This window comes from Kogia breviceps, chromosome 4 (assembly GCF_026419965.1).
Source record: "Kogia breviceps isolate mKogBre1 chromosome 4, mKogBre1 haplotype 1, whole genome shotgun sequence".
Taxonomy (NCBI): Eukaryota; Metazoa; Chordata; class Mammalia; order Artiodactyla; family Physeteridae; genus Kogia; species Kogia breviceps.
The window spans coordinates 151463424-151481381 of NC_081313.1; the positions used below are offsets into that span (position 1 = coordinate 151463424).

General features: G+C 37.4%; 1 protein-coding gene across 3 annotated transcripts in view; it reads right to left on the bottom strand.

The window, feature by feature from the left end:
- RNF130 (ring finger protein 130) overlaps positions 1-17958 on the bottom strand; it is a 131907-nt gene that overhangs the window by 100997 nt on the left and 12952 nt on the right. For all 3 annotated transcript variants that reach the window (XM_059060536.2, XM_059060534.2, XM_059060533.2), the window contains exon 2: positions 1862-2056. In XM_059060536.2, the coding sequence (XP_058916519.1) occupies positions 1862-2056 (195 nt within the window). The remainder of the gene's footprint in view (positions 1-1861; positions 2057-17958) is intronic.

The window sequence follows — 17958 nt, forward strand, 5'->3', positions numbered from 1 at the left end:
CAATGAGCATGTGTTACTTTTGCAATTACAAAAAAACATTTTAGTTCTAAAACGTTTAATTTGAAGGGAAGAAAACAAGCCAGAGCAATAAAATTTAAAAATTTAAATCCACCTGCATTATCCTATCAAGATACACACAAAAGTATCAATGACCCTCAATTAGGGTGAGATCTTTGCAAGATAACTGTCTAAAATCAATTATGTGAATATTAACTGCATGATTAAAATGTTAATTCTTGGGCTTCCTGGGTGGCACAGTGGTTAAGAATCCACCTGCAGGGGACACGGGTTCGAGCCCTGGTCCAGGAAGATCCCACATGCCGCGGAGCAACTAAGCCCATGGGCTACAACTGAGCCTGCGCTCTAGAGCCTGCGAACCACAGCTACTGAAGCCCATGCACCTAGAGCCCGTACTCAGCAGCAAAGAGAAGCCACCACAATGAGAAGCCCGCACACCACAATGAAGAGTAGCCCCCACTCGATGCAACTAGAGAAAGCCCGCATGCAGCAATGAAGCCAAAAAAAAAAGTTAATTCTTTAAATAGGTCATTAATTTTTAAAAGTTTTATGAATGCAGAATGAAAGTTTATCTAGGTTTCAACTTTAAGAGAGTGAACTGGTGAACTGAAAGAACACCAAAAAACCTTTGTCTAAGCCTCTCTTCTGCTGGCCCTTGCCTGCTTCAGTCTCCTGGTCTGTAAGTGGGAGAGTACCTGTACCATACATGGTTATGGTGAGGATTGGCTATGAAAATATATAAAAAAGGGGCTCCTCTACGTCATATGTCATCAGAGAAACATAAATTAAAACAACCTATTACAACGGCCAAGATACAAAAACTGATAACACTAAATGCTGGTGAGGATGTGGAGCAATAGGAACTCTCATTCACTGCTGGTGGGAATACATAATGGTACAGCCACTCTGGAAGACAGTTTGACTGTTTCTTACAAAACTAAACATCCTCTTACCATACAACTCAGCAATCATGCTCCTTGGTATTTATCCAGGGGAGCTGGAAACTTATGACCACACAAAAACCTGCACACAGATGTTTATAGTGGCTTTATTCGTAATTGCCAAAACCTGGTAGCAACCAAGATGTCCTTCAGTAGGTGACTTGATAAACTGTGGTACATCCAGACAATGGAATATTATTCAGCACTCAAAAGAAATGAGCTATTAAGTTATGAACACATGGAGGAAACCTATATGCATATTACTAAATGAAAAAAGCCAGTCTGAAAAAAGCCCAGGTTTTGCTGGGAACATAAAATTGCTCTAAAAAATAAATTCTATTAAAAACTCAAAAGCTCATAGCCATATAGTGCCTGCCATATATACAGCAGTGCTCAATAAATTGCAACTACTGTTATTAAAACAGGTACATTAGATATATCCTAAATGCTTCCACAAGAAAGGAAGAAATATTACTACTGTAATTATAATAATTACTAAGTCAGTTTCAACATTTATCCTGATAAGATAAAAAGCATCCTTCTCAAACAGGTAATCCTTAAGAATCCATGACATAACTTGGATGAATGATTCTAAATCTAATATATTATTTTTCAAAGTTATCAAGTAAAATGTAAAATAACTAAGGATTCAGTCACAGCCAGTTACTTAATAAGTGCAAGTTTTACAGGCTTTTATGGTCATTATTTAAGAAAAAGAAAAAAGTTCAACAAAAGGAAAAAATGATATGCATCTCAACAAAGAAATGGTAATACCAAAAATAAATATAATCACTGAATTATGTTGGAAATGATATGGTTTGAGCAAGAGGTAGAATTCCTACCTATAAAGCAATCATTTCTCAGAAGAAAAACAAAATCTACAGTTTCCTTTTTTTGTTTACCTGGATGAGTCATGGTGACTGGCTCCTCTTTGGATTTATTATTGTAGATGACTACAGCAACTGCATTGTGGAAAGCAGCCCGTGATATTTTCTCTTTAAAGGTGCAATTTCCCCTCTGCAGCAGGGCAATCCATTGTTTGATGTTAGGAGGGACAAAGAACCGTGTTTGAGGATCACAGCCCAGATGATCAGCAACTAAATAGATGAGAAAAGAAAAAGAAAACAGGCATTAATTTTTTCCTCAGGTAAATAAAATCAAACAAGTCTTCATCAAAGTGCTCAACTATTCTCTGGATACCATAGAGCTCTAAAGCACTTCAAGCAGCTCACTGCCAGCAGAGCTATAAATACATCCACAAAGGACAATGCAATGAATCTGAATCTATATCTGCACAGGGAGAGAGATGCTTCATTAAAATGTTACATGTAATGCAAATTAAAACCGTGAAAAATTCTGTTTAACTTTATAGACTGACAAAAATATAAAAGATTGATAATATCCAATGTAGGCTGGTGAAGAGAGAAGGGAAAAAACGCAAACACAGAGAACCCCCCAGAAACCCAAGTGACTGAGCTACCTTGACTTCTGCTCATTCATCTGCAGTTACTCATCTCTTGATCCCCATCTCCCACCATCACCACAAGGAGACTGATTTTGCTTGGGGTAAATGACGAAGCCAAACTAATCTTTGGTTCAGTTACCCAGCAGTCTTGTTGAAATTCAAGCATGCTTGAACAAATTTCTCAGTAAGTGTCAACGGAAATTAGAAAAGTTCAGGCCTGTATTTGAAAGTTTAAGTTAGCTAAAATAACATGAAACTAGAATTAAGATGTTATTCCTCTAATTTATATTTACTGGTAAATATTACCCTACAATTTCACATTAGGAAACATATTAACTTACTATATCCACTTGTCTAACAAGATACATAAAGACACCAAAACTATCCCTTGGGACAATAAATTACATGGTCATTGTCCTAGATTTGGAGGGACAGTTTTTTTCAAGTACATTTAAATTTGTACTTGAAGCTCATCAATTTCTGATCCTGCAAATATGGTAATCATAGCTCAGGCACTCTTCGCAAATTTAAAAAGCTGTCCTGGTTGCTTTTTCCACCCCTCATCCTCGCATTTATAACAGGTTAAAATGAAAAGGGAAGGGCAGTTCAGAAGGAGGAAAAAAGTCACAAATGTTATTTTGAAGACTGCAGGTATGCAGTGCCAGAGGACAATGGGCCCAAGCCCTCCTGGAGCCGGTCACCAGTACTTCAAGGGCTGAGAGGGAGGGAGGGAGAGGAACACAGCACAAAAGGGTAACACTAGAAGCAAATAAATAATGAAAATATTAAATAAATATTAATCAATAATAAAGTGTATAAAAAGACAACACCAGTGGGGAAATGTTTGCTTTCTACACCCCAGAAGCACACTGCTTAGCAAAAGAAATTCTCTTACTATCATGGTGATGGGTGGCAATGAGAGCATATTTGCTACCAGAGGTCTCCTAATACACAGTAAGTGGGAGATAAATGATTTCACAATTCGCCATGATTGATATTGTCGACGACTATGACTCATCCTTTTCCTTAAACAGTTTCTGCACTCTGAAACTTTAGTCCTTTCTCAGTCAAATTAAACAGAGAGAAAAAAGCTTATGTCATGATTTTAATAGTCAACTACTGAAAGACACAGTCAAGGCATCATGAAACTTTGAAATCCTGAAACAGACTGTTTACTTTCAGTAATATCTGTTTCACAGATAATTATGCTGTTTAAAAATATAAGCATTTAGCCAATGTGTTATGATAACCTCACTGTCTTGGGAAATTTTTCAAGAATATCTGAAGAGATCTGTATGCTTGTCTTCTGTGAAACTTCACTATTTTTCCTGTGACTTATCCTGTCCTCCTTATGATATCTTACTCATTCACAGTGTAGTAAAGAGAAAACAACACAGTTATGGAAGCAGCAAGACCTGGGGTCCAAATTCTAGATCAACGATTTATTAGTCGAGCACGGTCACAGGTTCAATTTTCTGATCTTCTATTTCTACTAATTTATAAAGACTGTATGTGTCAATCCCAATCTTCCAATTTGGGACTGACACATACACACTACTGTATATAAGATAGATAACTAATAAGGACCTACTGTACAGCACAAGGAACTCTATTCAATACTCTGTAATGGCCTATATGGGAAAAGAATCTAAAAAAGAGTGGATACATGTATTTCTATCACAGATTCACTTTGCTGTACACCTGAAACTAACACAACACTGTAAATCAATTATATCCCAATTAAAAAAAAAGACTGAAATACAATTCTTACCTTACCAGAGTTATGTATGTGAAAAAGTCTATAATAATTCTTCTACCCTTGAGTGCTGAAAAAATTAACTTCCCTTCCCTTAGTTTTCTGGGTGCCATCGTATCTTGTCCTAGTGATCCAGCTTGGTGCCATGGGGATGTTCTACACAAATGTGTGTGAAGTCTACCCACAGCCCGGCAGCACACCTCCACTCCATACCCTTTGCTCCTAATAGCTACCACAGCCCGGCAGCATGTCCCCACCCCCATATCCCTTGCTCCTAATAGCTACCACTACGTTTCATTCTTTCTCCCTGATGCTCTGACAGTATCATTGTCCACTTAGAAGAACAGCAGTTCACTAACTGTCACAATGTCTAAGACTGAAAAGACGCACTGAGAGGAGCAACAACAGAGCAAAATCAAACACACTGAAGGAAAACTTTAAAATTCTCTTAAGGAATGCCCACCCACTAAGAACAGATTCTATGAACAACTGCATCATCAAAACAAATGCCAACAACAGACTGTATGAGCAAAAGAATGTTCCTGCTCCCCCAAATTTATCCAAATCATCATTCACAAAAGGTCTCTGAAAACATTTATATCAGTAAGAATATAATATGCAATAATAAGAAATTCTAGTTCTTGTTCGAAGAAGTAGTTATTCAGAAAAAGAAAATAAGGGGTTTTCATAATCACTTAGTACCATGGGATGTTTATTTTATTTATCTATTCTTTTCTGTAATTAAAAAATAACTTGAACAATACAAATAATGTCAACAGCTCTAAAACAAATTCCCAAGAGGATTGATGACTGATTGTGATTAAGTGGCACTACTGCAAAATTTAACACCAGTTGTTTATACTTGAAGCAATTTATTAAGTGTAGACATGGTAGTATGGCATAAAAGATCTATGAACCAGTAAATTTTTTTTCATTAAAAGTCATAATGAAAATGTGAAATTATAGGTGATGTAAAATATTAAAGTATTTTACAATTTTATTTGTCAATTATACCTCAGTAAATCTGGAAAAAAATTTTATATTACTGAAGAACTTCAGTTTTTTTTCTGTATGGCCTTTCCTGTTGAGTCCAGAAATAGTTACGAGACTTTTATTTATTCCTTGACAAGAACCAAACAATTCTGGACAGGAACAATTATGGAATCCTCACCTCAACGAATATTAACTTAAATGCTCAGCAACGTACTAAAAACCAAAGAGGGGCTTCCCTGGTGGCGCAGTGGTTGGGAGTCCGCCTGCCGATGCAGGGGACGTGGGTTCGTGCCCTGGTCCGGGAGGATCCCGCGTGCCGTAGACCGGCTGGGCCCGTGAGCCATGGCTGCTGGGCCTGTGTGTCCGGAGCCTGTGCTCTGCAACAGGAGAGGCCACGGCAATGAGAGGCCCGCGTACCGGGGAAAAAAAAAAAAAAAAAAAAAAACCAAAGAGAAATACAATAGAACCAAACATCTTGGTCTTAAATGTTAAAGAACCACTAAATGTATTGAGGAGGCATGCCTGACGCAGAAATTAAATATCAGCAAGGTAGTTTACAGGGCCAACACAGAGAGTGCTTAGAAATTTAGGAAAGGAAAAGAGCAATATAATGGTTCAAGGTTTAGTGGAAGTTGGAGGCTAAAACACTTGAAAACTGCTCAAGCAGAAAGGAGGCGGGTGTACAAGTGACTAGCACAAGAACACAGAACAAAGATTAAGAGCCTCTCTCAAACTCTTGTGAAAATCAAATAAGATGATATATTGAAAGGCTGATATTAAATATTTGAATATTTAAAGGGCTCTCTGAGTGGACAAGTAAATAAATAAATAAAATCTCTCTTTCCTACCCCAGAGCAGCCTGAAGTTCTCCACTTTGATTAATTTCACTTAATAATTTCACCCCATTTCTTTAAAATGCAAACACCCCATCTGCTAAGTAGTGATGTCCACATGTTGTGTGGGTGATGTTTCCTCCTGCGCCCTGAGAACTTGCAAGAGCCTTGTGGGGCTAGGGCACTGATGCATGGTTGCTGGATTCCTTAGGCACACAGCACAGGTACCCCAATATGACTCTTGCTCTCAGAGGCTGCGTGTCTTGTTTCCTCCACCTTAAATGCCAATCCCACCACTCCTTTGCTGACCACCTCCTAAGCCTCAGGATTGTGCTAAACTATCTTCTCTGGAACGCCTTCCCAGTCTCCTAAGGCTGAGTTGGGTGCTTTATTCATGTTTCCATGGTACCCTGAGATTCCATTTATTTTAGCATTTATCACACTTTATTAGTAACTGGCTGTTTATTCTGAGTCTCTCCTAAAGCATGAGATCTAGCATCTCTGCCAGTATCTCTGGCATACAGCAGACGCTTAACTTACCTGATGACAGGAGCAAGAGAAGAATGACAGAGGGAGATTAAGCAAGACCTGATATAAAGAAAAAGCTGTGCCAAAGACCTCTCTGTTTCATGTGGTAATGTTCTGACAGGGGTAATGTTCTATCAGTTGTTTCCTACAAAAGAAGTAAAAATAAAAATGAGCCTAACTAGTTACCCTAAATTTAGATGTTTCCATTATCAGTACATTCTGATTATTTGCTTTGCTGTCTTCACATTAATTATAATCTCTTTAATCTCTAGATTTCTTACTTCTACCTTGTCTTCATTTTCCATTTGTTAAATTTTAATTTTATGATTCAAAGGAAAAAATACAATTTATTTTTGTTCCTAACTTTTTTAAAAAATTGAAGTATAATTGATTTACAATATTGTACTGGTTTCAGGTGTACAGCAAAGTGATTCAGTTTTTTATATATATATATATATGTGTGTGTGTGTGTATGTGTATGTATGTGTGTATATGTATATATATACATATATATATATCCTTTTTCAGATTGTTTTCCATTATAGGTTATTAAAAGATATTGAATATAGTTCCCTGTGCTATACAGTAGGTCCCTATTGTTTATTTTATATATATATTAGTGTATTATCTGTTAATCCCAAATTTCTCCCTCCCGCCCTTTCCCCTTTGGTAACCACAAGTTTGTTTTTCACCCAACTTCTTAATTTTATACATTCAGCTACTAGACTTAAGTATCTAGCTTTCTCCCTTCACACTTCCATGGATAAATTTACTTGCTTACTACTTCTACACTTTCACTTAAATCTAATATCTTATTTCTTTTTATTACTTATCTTTATCAGTTGTTTAGTCTAGTTGAAAATGTTTACTCTTCCTTTTGTTTTAATTTTGTTAACTTATTTGTAAGTTTCAATTCTTCTCTTAACCTTGTATATACTTTTTAAAATCCCCCCTACCCCATACTTCTGTTACATTTTTTTTCTGTTAGGATCTGTTATCATAATGGTCTGCAAAAATGATCTGGACCCTAGCCCTTCTTGATTTCTCAGGAACCTTGTATTAATGATCATTCCCTCTTTTTCTTTTTCCTCTCATTTAAACCTGCTTATCTCTTCCATCTTAAAAATAAAGGAGAAGAAGAAAGAAAGATATCTCAAAAGATTCCCTTTTACTGCCATTGTTCTCAAGAGCTGCCTGTACCTGTGATTCTCATCTCCTCAGTATCCACCCATTCCTCACCACATTTTAATCTCTGCATCCAGCCACTCCACTAAAAGTGCTCTGATTAAAAGGCACCAATAACCTCAGTGTTGCTAAATCCCAGGACATGCCTAATCCTCTTCCAAACTGACCTCGCAGCAACATCTGTCCCAGCTGAGCACTCTTCTCTCTTGGCTCTCAGGGCTCTCATCCTCCTGGCTTTCCTCTTCCTCCTCTTCCTTCACAGCCCTCTTTCCTAGTCTTCTTGACTGACTCCATCCCCTCCACATGAGCACTCAAACCACTTGGATGTAGGTCTAAGACTCTCCAGAACTAGAATTCTCTCTACATTGATGGCAGACTTTTTTTTACTGGAATAATGATGCTTACTAACATTTCATGCCAATCAGCCCTTTTCTGAGGAACTATTTTTCAAATTTTACTTCTATAAATCCATAGTTTCCAACATATACAACTAAATCAGAATGCGAGGAATACAGATAATTAAACGCAGGGAAGAGATGGTCTTGCTTTGATGAGCTAACATTCTTGAATGTCTTTACTGGTTCACACAGAAGGAGGCATAGGAGAGCACCTGTAGGCAGGTGTATGGACAGTTACTTTCTTAATTTATTTGTTTCCTGGCAGCTTTGCCCCACTTCCAGGCAAGGCCATGGGATCACCTTGAGGTTTCAAATGGATTCTATCAGTTGCCAAAAAACCCTACCCCAAACCAAAACCAGAAACAGAAACCTAATTTAATTTGGGCATCACCTCTACAGTCACATGCTTTAAGTGACACCTACTTGAGAGCAAGCTTTAGGAGGGAGGGAGGTAGACAGATGATCTAAGATGAGGCACACAGAAGTTAAATTACATATGGAGAGGTCTTTTCTCTGTTTTCCACAGGATGTGAATAAGGAAACATGTGACTCCAGTTGTTGCTGGCAGTCATTTTGTGATAAAGAGGGGAACAATCTTAGGATAAAGTTAAAGCTATGATGGCAAAGGGACACTGAAAGGGACAAGATCCTTGGTAACACTGCTGAGTGCTGAATCTTTGAACCCTGAAAGCTGCCCTACCTTGGAGTTTCCAGTTCTGACACAGGATTAATGTCCTCCTTATCTGTAATCAATCTAAGCAGGTATTTGTTACTTGGAGCACTCAGACTTCTCATGTGAGTCAAGTGGCAAAGGTCAAGACTCGGGCTTTATCCCTGCTGAGGGGCTCTCTTAATCCATCAGGATCCTTGGCAACTCAAGCCCACCAAGAAGATCAAATTGTAAGACGAAAGCTTCTTGGAAAAGTCCTTTGACACAGGGAGGCAGCTGTGATGCCAATTCTTTGCCTCCCTCCCTCCCTTGAGGGGAGTGGTAGCTATTCAGTAGTGGCGGGTTTCACTTGAAGACTAACATTTAAAGCAAGGGTTCTTGACAAGGATACATGGGTAGAATCCAGGAGGCCAGGGAAATCGTCTTTACTTTCACTAAACGCTAACTGACATTTAGCATTTTCTTCATCTATAACTCTGTAACCCACAGCAACTACATTAATTTTTGTTATCTCAAAATACTGGTATTATTATTATTATTATTATTAAACCCACACCAAGAGCTTGTTACTTAATATGTTAATAAAGAATCATATCTATTACTATGTCACAAATATTTTAAATACATTGATACTGTGTTTCAGTATACTTAGTTTCCTTTAATCCTATTTACTTTTGTACTGATCACTATCCTGAGAAGTCCACAGTTTTCTTTTTCATTAGACTGCAAAAGGAGTCTCAACTGCCAGGTTTAGTTTTAATTTATATGATATATTTGTATGTTTCTATTACTTTACTTTGTTCTTATTATCCTTAAGCTTCTTTATACTACCCCACCCCCCACTTCTGAATGAATAAAGAAAAATTTTCTTTATTCTCCTCTTTTCTTCCATCTATATACTCAAGTTCTATTTCTTAGAAGTTACCCTTAAAAAATTAACATGCATACCTGATTAAAAGTTTACATTTAATCAATGTCTCTATCTTCTTCCTAAATAACACAAGGCTCTTAAAAGGACTACCATAACAAAGTACTATAAACTTGGTGGTTTAAACAACAGAAACTTATTCTCTCACAGTTCTGAAGGCCAGAAGTCTTAAATCAAGGTTGTTGGCAGGGTCATCTTCCCTCTGAAGGTCCTAGTGCAGAATCCTTGCTTGCCTCTTTTGGCTTCTGGAGCTCCAGGTGACCTTGGCTTGTGGCTGCATCACTCCAACCTCTGCCTCTGTCTTCACATGGCCTTCTCCTCTGTATCTGGTCTCTTCACTTCTGTCTCTTATAAAGACACTCATCATTGGATTTAGGACACACCTACGCAATCAAGGATGATCTCATCTAAAGATCTTTAATTTAATTACATCTGCAAAGACCTTTTTTCCAAATAACGTTTCCACATTCACAGGTTCCAAGTACATGAATGTACTCCAGGGAGATGACCATTCACCCCCCCCTTCAGAATGAGACTCCAACCACCACCTTTCATTGTATGTGTAATTGCCCACTATGCAGTTCCACCTTGCTTTAATTATCCCCTCCCTAATATCCAATGTTTCATACAGTCAATGTTTGTTAAACTTTACCTACAGATGCTTGTCAGTCCTTACATTAGTCAGGGTTCTCCAGAGAAACAGACCAATAAGACATTTGTGGTGTATAAAGAGATTTATTTTGTAAGGAACTGGCTCATGCGATTACAGAGGCTGACAAGTCCCAAGATCTGCAGGCTAAGTCAGCAAGCTGGAGAATTGATGGTGGAGTTCCAGTCCAAAGGCTGGCAGGCACGAGACCTAGGGTGCGATGATGTTTCAGTTTAACTCTGAAGGCAGGAAAAAGCCAATGTCCAGTTTGAAGGCGGTCAGGCAAGAGGAATTCTCTCTTTCTTATTTGCAGGATAATCAGCCCTTCTGTTTCATCCAGGCCTTCAAGTGACTGGATGAGGTCCACCCACAACAGGGAGGGCAATCTGCTTTATTCAATCTATCAATTTATGTGTTAATGTCATCGAAAAATACCCTCACAGAAACACCCAGAATGATGACCAAATACCTGGGAACCCTGTGGCCCCGTGAATGTGACACATAAAATTAACCATCACAGTACTCCTCACATATCACTTTTCCCTTCTGTGTTTCCTCCTTCTTACTTATTCTACATCTTTTAGAAGTTCTTTCAATGAAGATCTGTTAAGGGTGAACTTGCTTTTTCGGGTAAACTTGTCTTTACACATCTGAAAACTTCTTTCACTTTCCCTCATTCTTGAATGATAAATTAGGGTAAAAAGTCTAGATTGTTATTGTTCTGTTAGCACACTAAAGATAATATTCCATTGTCTTCTGATTCTTATGTTGAGAAGAAGCTGAACAAAACATGTTAATTATGTAGGCTCTCAAATGTTACCTACTTTTTACTTTTGAATCTAATATTTTTAAGAAGTAAAATAAATATGATCTATTAATCACCAATTTTAACCTCTTTGGTTATATTCTGAAGAAACAAACTTTTCACTACCTTTTCATATAGAATTTTAAAGGAAAAGGAAACAATAAAATATCTTCTGTACACCTAGAGTGCTGGATATATCAATCAACATTGCAAGAAGGGTCATATGTAGCTGAACTGTCAGCAAGTTTAATTGCCAATAGCTATCCATTATCGTTTGTCTTCTATACTTAGTTACTGTAGATCTCAAATGGATTTTGATTATTTTTTACATCTTTAGAACTTATATATATCTGTTGGATGTTCTCCATGACATAATAAAAAGCATCTTAAAAGTAATTTTAAATGATGGCTAACTCAAATCACTTAACTTGAAGTCATGTTCAGAAATAATTTCTATTACAACAGATGTAACAAATACTTCATGTATAAGAGATGCTATAAATCGATATAACTAAAAATCACCGCTAGGGCCTTGTACAATCATGGTATCATAGTACACATACACAAGTGCTAATTATTTTATCCACATCACTCCCTATTCTACAAAAGCATCATAACACTGAATACAACTATTTCTGAGGCTCTCTTTTCTGCTGGCTCCTATCCATCATGTATTCCTCCCACCACAAGGATGGTTCAACATCCACAAATCAATGTGATATACCACATTAACAAAAAGAAGGATAAAAATCATATGATCATCGCCACAGATGCAGAAAAAGCATATGATAAAATTCAGCATCCATTTATGATAAAAACCCTCAACAAAGTAAAATGGGTAGAGACGGAATGTACCTCAACATAATGATAAGCTCACAGCTAACATCATACTCAACAGAGAAAACCTAAAAGCTTTTCCTCTATGATCAGGAAAAAGACAAGGATACCCACTCTTGCCACTTTTATGCAGCATAGTACTGGAAGTCCTGGCTAGTGCAATTAGACAAGAAAAAGAAATAAAAGGCATCCAAATCTGAAAGGAAGAAGACTGTCTCTATTTGTAGATGACATGATATTGTATATAGAAAACTCCAAAGACTCCACCAAAAAACTGTTAGAATAAACAAATACCATAAAGTTGCAGGATACAAGACAATATATGTTAATCAGCTGTGTTTCTAAATACTGATAACAGACTATCAGAAAGATAAATTAAGAAAATAATCCCATTTACAATCGCATCAAAAAGAATGAAATAGGGTCTTCCCTGGTGGTGCAGTGGTTAACAGTCCACCGGCCAATTCAGGGGACATGGGTTCGAGCCCTGATCCAGGAAGATCCCACATGCCGTGGAGCAACTAAGCCTGTGCGCAACTGCTGAGCCTGTACTCTAGAGCCCGCGAGTCACAACTACTGAAGCCCGCGTGCCACAACTACTGAGGCCTGTGCTCCTACAGCCTGTGCTCTGCAACAAGAGAAGCCACGGCAGTGAGAAGCCCTCGCACTGCAACGAAGAGTAGCCCAAGCTCACTGCAACTAGAGAAAGCCCGCGTGCTCCAACGAAGACCCAATGCAGCCAATCAATCAATCAAATCTAAAAAGAATGAAACACCTAGGAATAAACTTAACCAAGGAGGTGAAAGACCCGTACAATGAAAACTATAAGACACTGACAAAAGAAACTGAAAAAGACACAAATAAATGGAAAAATAATCTGTGCTCATAGACTGGAAGAATTAATATTGTTAAAATGTCCATTCTACCCAAAGCAATCTACAGATTCAGTGTAATCCCTATAAAAAGTCCAACGACATTTTTCACAGAAACAATAAACAATCCTACAATTTTTACGGAAGCACAAAATACCCCCAATAGCCAAAGCAATCTTGAGAAAGAAGAACAAAGCTAGAGGCATCATGCTTCCATATTTCAAACTATATTACAAGACTATAGTAATCAAAATAGTATGATATTGGCATAAAAACAGACACATAGATCAATGGAACAGGATAGAGTCTCCAGAAACAAACCCACACATATATGGTCAATTAATTTACTACAAAGGAGCCAAGAATATGCAATAGGGAAAGGACAGTCTCTTCAATAAACACTGATGGGAAAACAGGACAGCCACATGCAAAAGAATGAAACTGGACCACTATCGTACACCATACACAAAAACAATGGTCCTTGTTTCATGAAAATTTATATTGACACAGTTCCCCACGATTTCTTACATTTCACAGGTGCTAGCTAAGTGTGTGATATTGCTGTTATCCCTTGAATTAATGATGTTAGTTAAAAGAGATGACTCATTCTCATGAAAAAAAAAAAATTATGGGCTAGGAACAATGTCACTCACACTAACAGGAGAAGTATTTGTCCAGAGGCTAACTGACCACTGATTGAAGGACTTTAAGTGAAACTGCTGAGGAAGGAGGTAAGAGAACATGAAAAAAAAAATCATGAAATCAGTCCCTATGGAGGACAATTAGAAAAAAAAAAATAACACGGTGAGAGACTACTCATATAAGAAAACAAATGAGAACAGGAAGTTTAAAGTTCTCATAATCTGAGATGTTTGTAAACCAATAAATATAAGTAATGAGAAAAATATTTAAAGTTTACCCTAAATATACAAAATAACCAATGAAATTTGTTGAAGTGGGTCTAAAGATTGGCCGATAATAATAGAGAAGAATACTTTACCTAAGAACCTACTATTGGGAGGAAAAAAGGAAAAGCAGTTATTTTACATCAAGACAACGTACATCCTTCGAGAAAATTCAAGTGAAAAGAACTCAGAACATGCCTGAGAGACAGAAATGAGACTTTGATGGGGGCAATATACCAAGGTCAACTGGCCAAATGGAGTAAATACAAAAGTTCTTTACACAAAACTGGCAGACAAGATACAGTACTGATAGGGGTTCCAGTCATCTACAGAACTGCAGAAATCTCATTTAGCTAAAGGCAGGATGTCTAACAAGTTCCTGATCTGCTTTACTGTTCATTTCGTCTCCCCAAGGATAATTGCTAGGGATAACCAGAGGAAAATGCTACCTAGAACATAACATATACCCAGATTGTGAAGTGACTAGTAACTTGGAAGAAATCAACCTATCATTTCACAGTATGCAAAACCCAGCGCAAAAAAGCTGGGTAACTACAAATCATCTTGATAAGAAAGAAAATGAAGAAACCAGCAAGAATGCACAAGATAAATTCAACTTTAAGGAAGACTCGTACAAAGTAAAGGCCAATGCAGGATGACAATATAGACTTATAAAAATTCTCCCCAAAACTAAAAAGCTCAGAAAGAGTTGAAAGTTGCCAATAATGACAGGAACAAGCAAAGGGGCTTCTCTCAATCCCTTCCCAAAAGATTTAAGTTTTTTCAGAGCAAGAAGAATAGGAAAGAAATAGGTCCACTGCTCAGAGCCAAAAAAACAATGGATGAAAACATTTCTCAAAAACTTTTTTGCTTTTGTTTCCCTGTAAAGGAGAACAACCTGAGAACTAAGATGACCAGAGCAAGGCTAAAGCACCCTGGAAATGGGTTGACTTCATAAGAAAGCAAATATATTCTTAGGATAGGTCTCCCAGTTCAGTAAAACTGCTGTTCATAGCTTGTGCATTCATGCTGGTTTCTTCAAGTAATCTCTCATCCCATTAAAATAATTTATAATTACCCAGCTTTCTTTGCCCTGGTGTTTGCAAACTTAAAAATGTTATAGTTGCTTTCTTCCAAATTTCTAGTCACTTTGCTTTACATCACCAAATGCAAAGAATACTTCCCAGTCCTCAGCATGCCATCCTCCTCAGCAGTGTCAGAGGTAGCAAACCACTTAACTTCTGAGACAATATATATATTTTTGGTCTCTTCCCTCTCCTTCTCAGTCTTCTTGGCTATCAAGTTGTCCCAGCACCCTCTGTTGAAAAGACTGTTCTTTTCCTCACTCAATTGTGTTGGCACCTTTGTCAAAAATCAATTGATCATAAATTAAGGGTTTATTTCTGGTTCTCAGTTCTATGCCATTGATCTATGCCAGTCCACAGTGACTTGTAAGTTTTGAAATCAGGACATGTAGCCTTCTAATTTTGATTTTCTTTTGCAAGATTGTTTTGACAATTCTACATCCACGTACATTTTGCTGGCCAATTTCTGCAAAAAGCCAGCTGGTATTTTCTTAGGGTTATTGAATCTGTAGGTCAGTTTGGGGGAGTACTGTCACTATAACAATATTAAGTCTTTAGATCCATGAGCATGGGAGGTCTTTCCATTTATTTAGGTCTTCTGGAATTTCTTGTGACAGTATTTTGTAGTTTTCAGGGTCAATGACATTTTAAATGATATTAAAAATATGTTTTCTAATTGTTTGTTCCAGCATACAGAAGTACAATTGACTGTGTGTTTGTATTGATCTTGTATGTAGTGACCTTTCTAAATTTACTCAACTTTTAAAAAATCACTCTGTAATAATAAATGAGAAACAAAGGTTTAATGACATGTAATTACGGATTAACACTGGCTGCCTTTCTCAATCCATGTCAGATGGTTGTGTATCTCATATGGTATATGAGGTATACTGAATGAAGAGTGATCCCACAAATGTAAAGTGGATGTCAGTGACTCCCTCACACATATGTTTTTTTAGTTTATTGCAAAATAGCATATATACTCAGTTACATGGATTTATACATGATACCATCTACTTTTAACTAAATGTCCCTCATTAAATGGACAATGCCTTAAAAACATCCCTACAAAATAAAGCAAAAATAAATTGGCAGAGCTGACATTTCTACTCCTGTACAACCTCTTTTTAGTTACCATAAAAGGTTTTAAAAAACCCAACTAATCAGATTTGTAAAAGAAAGCCCCCAAATTAGAAATGATCATGAAAGACTATTAGAAATACACTTATTACAGCTGTTATTAGCTATTAAACTAAGTGTTAGGCTTTAAGGTACTATGTCAAAGAAAACCAATAGTGTGGTTTAACATTCGTAAGTATAATACATATATTGGGGATAAATATACACACACAACCAAAAACGTCTGTGCCCCAGTACTACAGGGAATGGGTTAGAGAGGGCACCAGTAGACACAGGGAAGCCAGTTAGGAGGCCACAGTCTAGGTAAGAGATTAGAGAAGGTTGCAGTGGATGTGGAGAGAAATGGATACATTTTAGAGATATTCAGGAATTTGGATCAACAGGACTTGGTAATTAATTAGATATGGGGGGGTGGGGGTCTAAAGATGATGTCCTAGTTTCTGGCATAACACACTGGGTAGAAGGTGGTGCTGACTGAAACAGCAAACATTGGAGGAGAAACAGATTTTTGGAGGAAAGATGATGAACTGTTGTGGACATACCAGGCTTGAAAGAAAATTGAGAGGGAGAGAATAATTTCACTCCCTAAGCATACCTCCAATAAAATGTTATATATTTTATGTAACAAAAGACATGTACACAATGTTTATGACAGCATTACTTGTAACAGTCAAAAAACAGGCAACCCACATGCCCTTCAACAGCAGAATAGGTAAAATGTGATATATTCATGCACTGATCACTGACAAAACTATTGCTATATGCAATGACATGAATTTATTTCACCAGTATGATGTTAGCAAAAGAAACTAATCACAAGATGAAAAAGAATACATACCACGATTCTGTGTATATATGTTAAAAAGCAGTCATAATCTCTAGTGTTCAAAGTCAGGACAGTATTTACTTTTGGGGAGGGAGCAAGGGAGAAGTAGTGATTGAAAGGGGACTCCCAGGGAGCTCTGTGGAGCTCATATATATATATATATATATATAATGCTCTATTCCTTGACAAGGTTCAGAGTGACATCAATGTGGTCGCTGTAGTAATTCATCAAGCTGTGGACTTATGATGGTGTATTTTTCTGTGTATGTTATAGCAGACAAATACTGTATGACTCCATTTATATGAGATTTCTAGAGTAGTCAAATTCATAGAGACAGAAAGTAGAAGGGTGGCTGCCAGGGGCTGGGGAGAGAAGGAAAGGCATAGTTCAATGGGTATAGGGTTTCAGTTTTGCAAGATGAAAGACTTCTGTAGACTGGTTCCACAACAATTTGAATCTAGTCAACACTACTGAACTGTACACCTAAAATGGTTAAGATGGTAATCTTCATGTTACATGTATTTTACCATAATTAAAAATTAAATGAACAAACCAACCAACCAACTCTTCAATAATTTTCTATTCCTCTTGGGATAAAGTCCAAAATCCTAACACAGCCTAGAAAGTACTGACCCACCTTTTCACCTCTGCTGTATACCACTCTCCCCCTTACTTTCTTAACTCCTTTCAGTTCCTCAAGCACACCAAGGGTTTCTTTGTACCTTTTGGTCTTCATATATGTTCCTGGCCTGAAATGGTCTTCCTTTCTGTGCCCCTCTTAGTTTAATATCTGCTCCTGCTTTAGCTTCAGCTTAAACATCGTTTCTTCAGAGAAGCCTGCCCTGAGCATCCTAGACTGGGTTAGTTCTCTCATTTACGCTCTCTCAGCATCCTGATACTTTCCCCAAGAATTATTTTTAAATTATTACTTGTGTTATTATCTGTTTAATGTTTGTTTTCACCACTAGACAATACACAGGGGCTGACTCACCTTGCTTCTTCCACTAGACAGCCACCAGACAGCATGAAGGAACTTCTTGTCCTGCCTGCCGTACACGTGTTTAATAATTATTTGCTGAATGAGTATCTGAAGAGCTGTCCCACATGAGTTTAGGATTTCTGA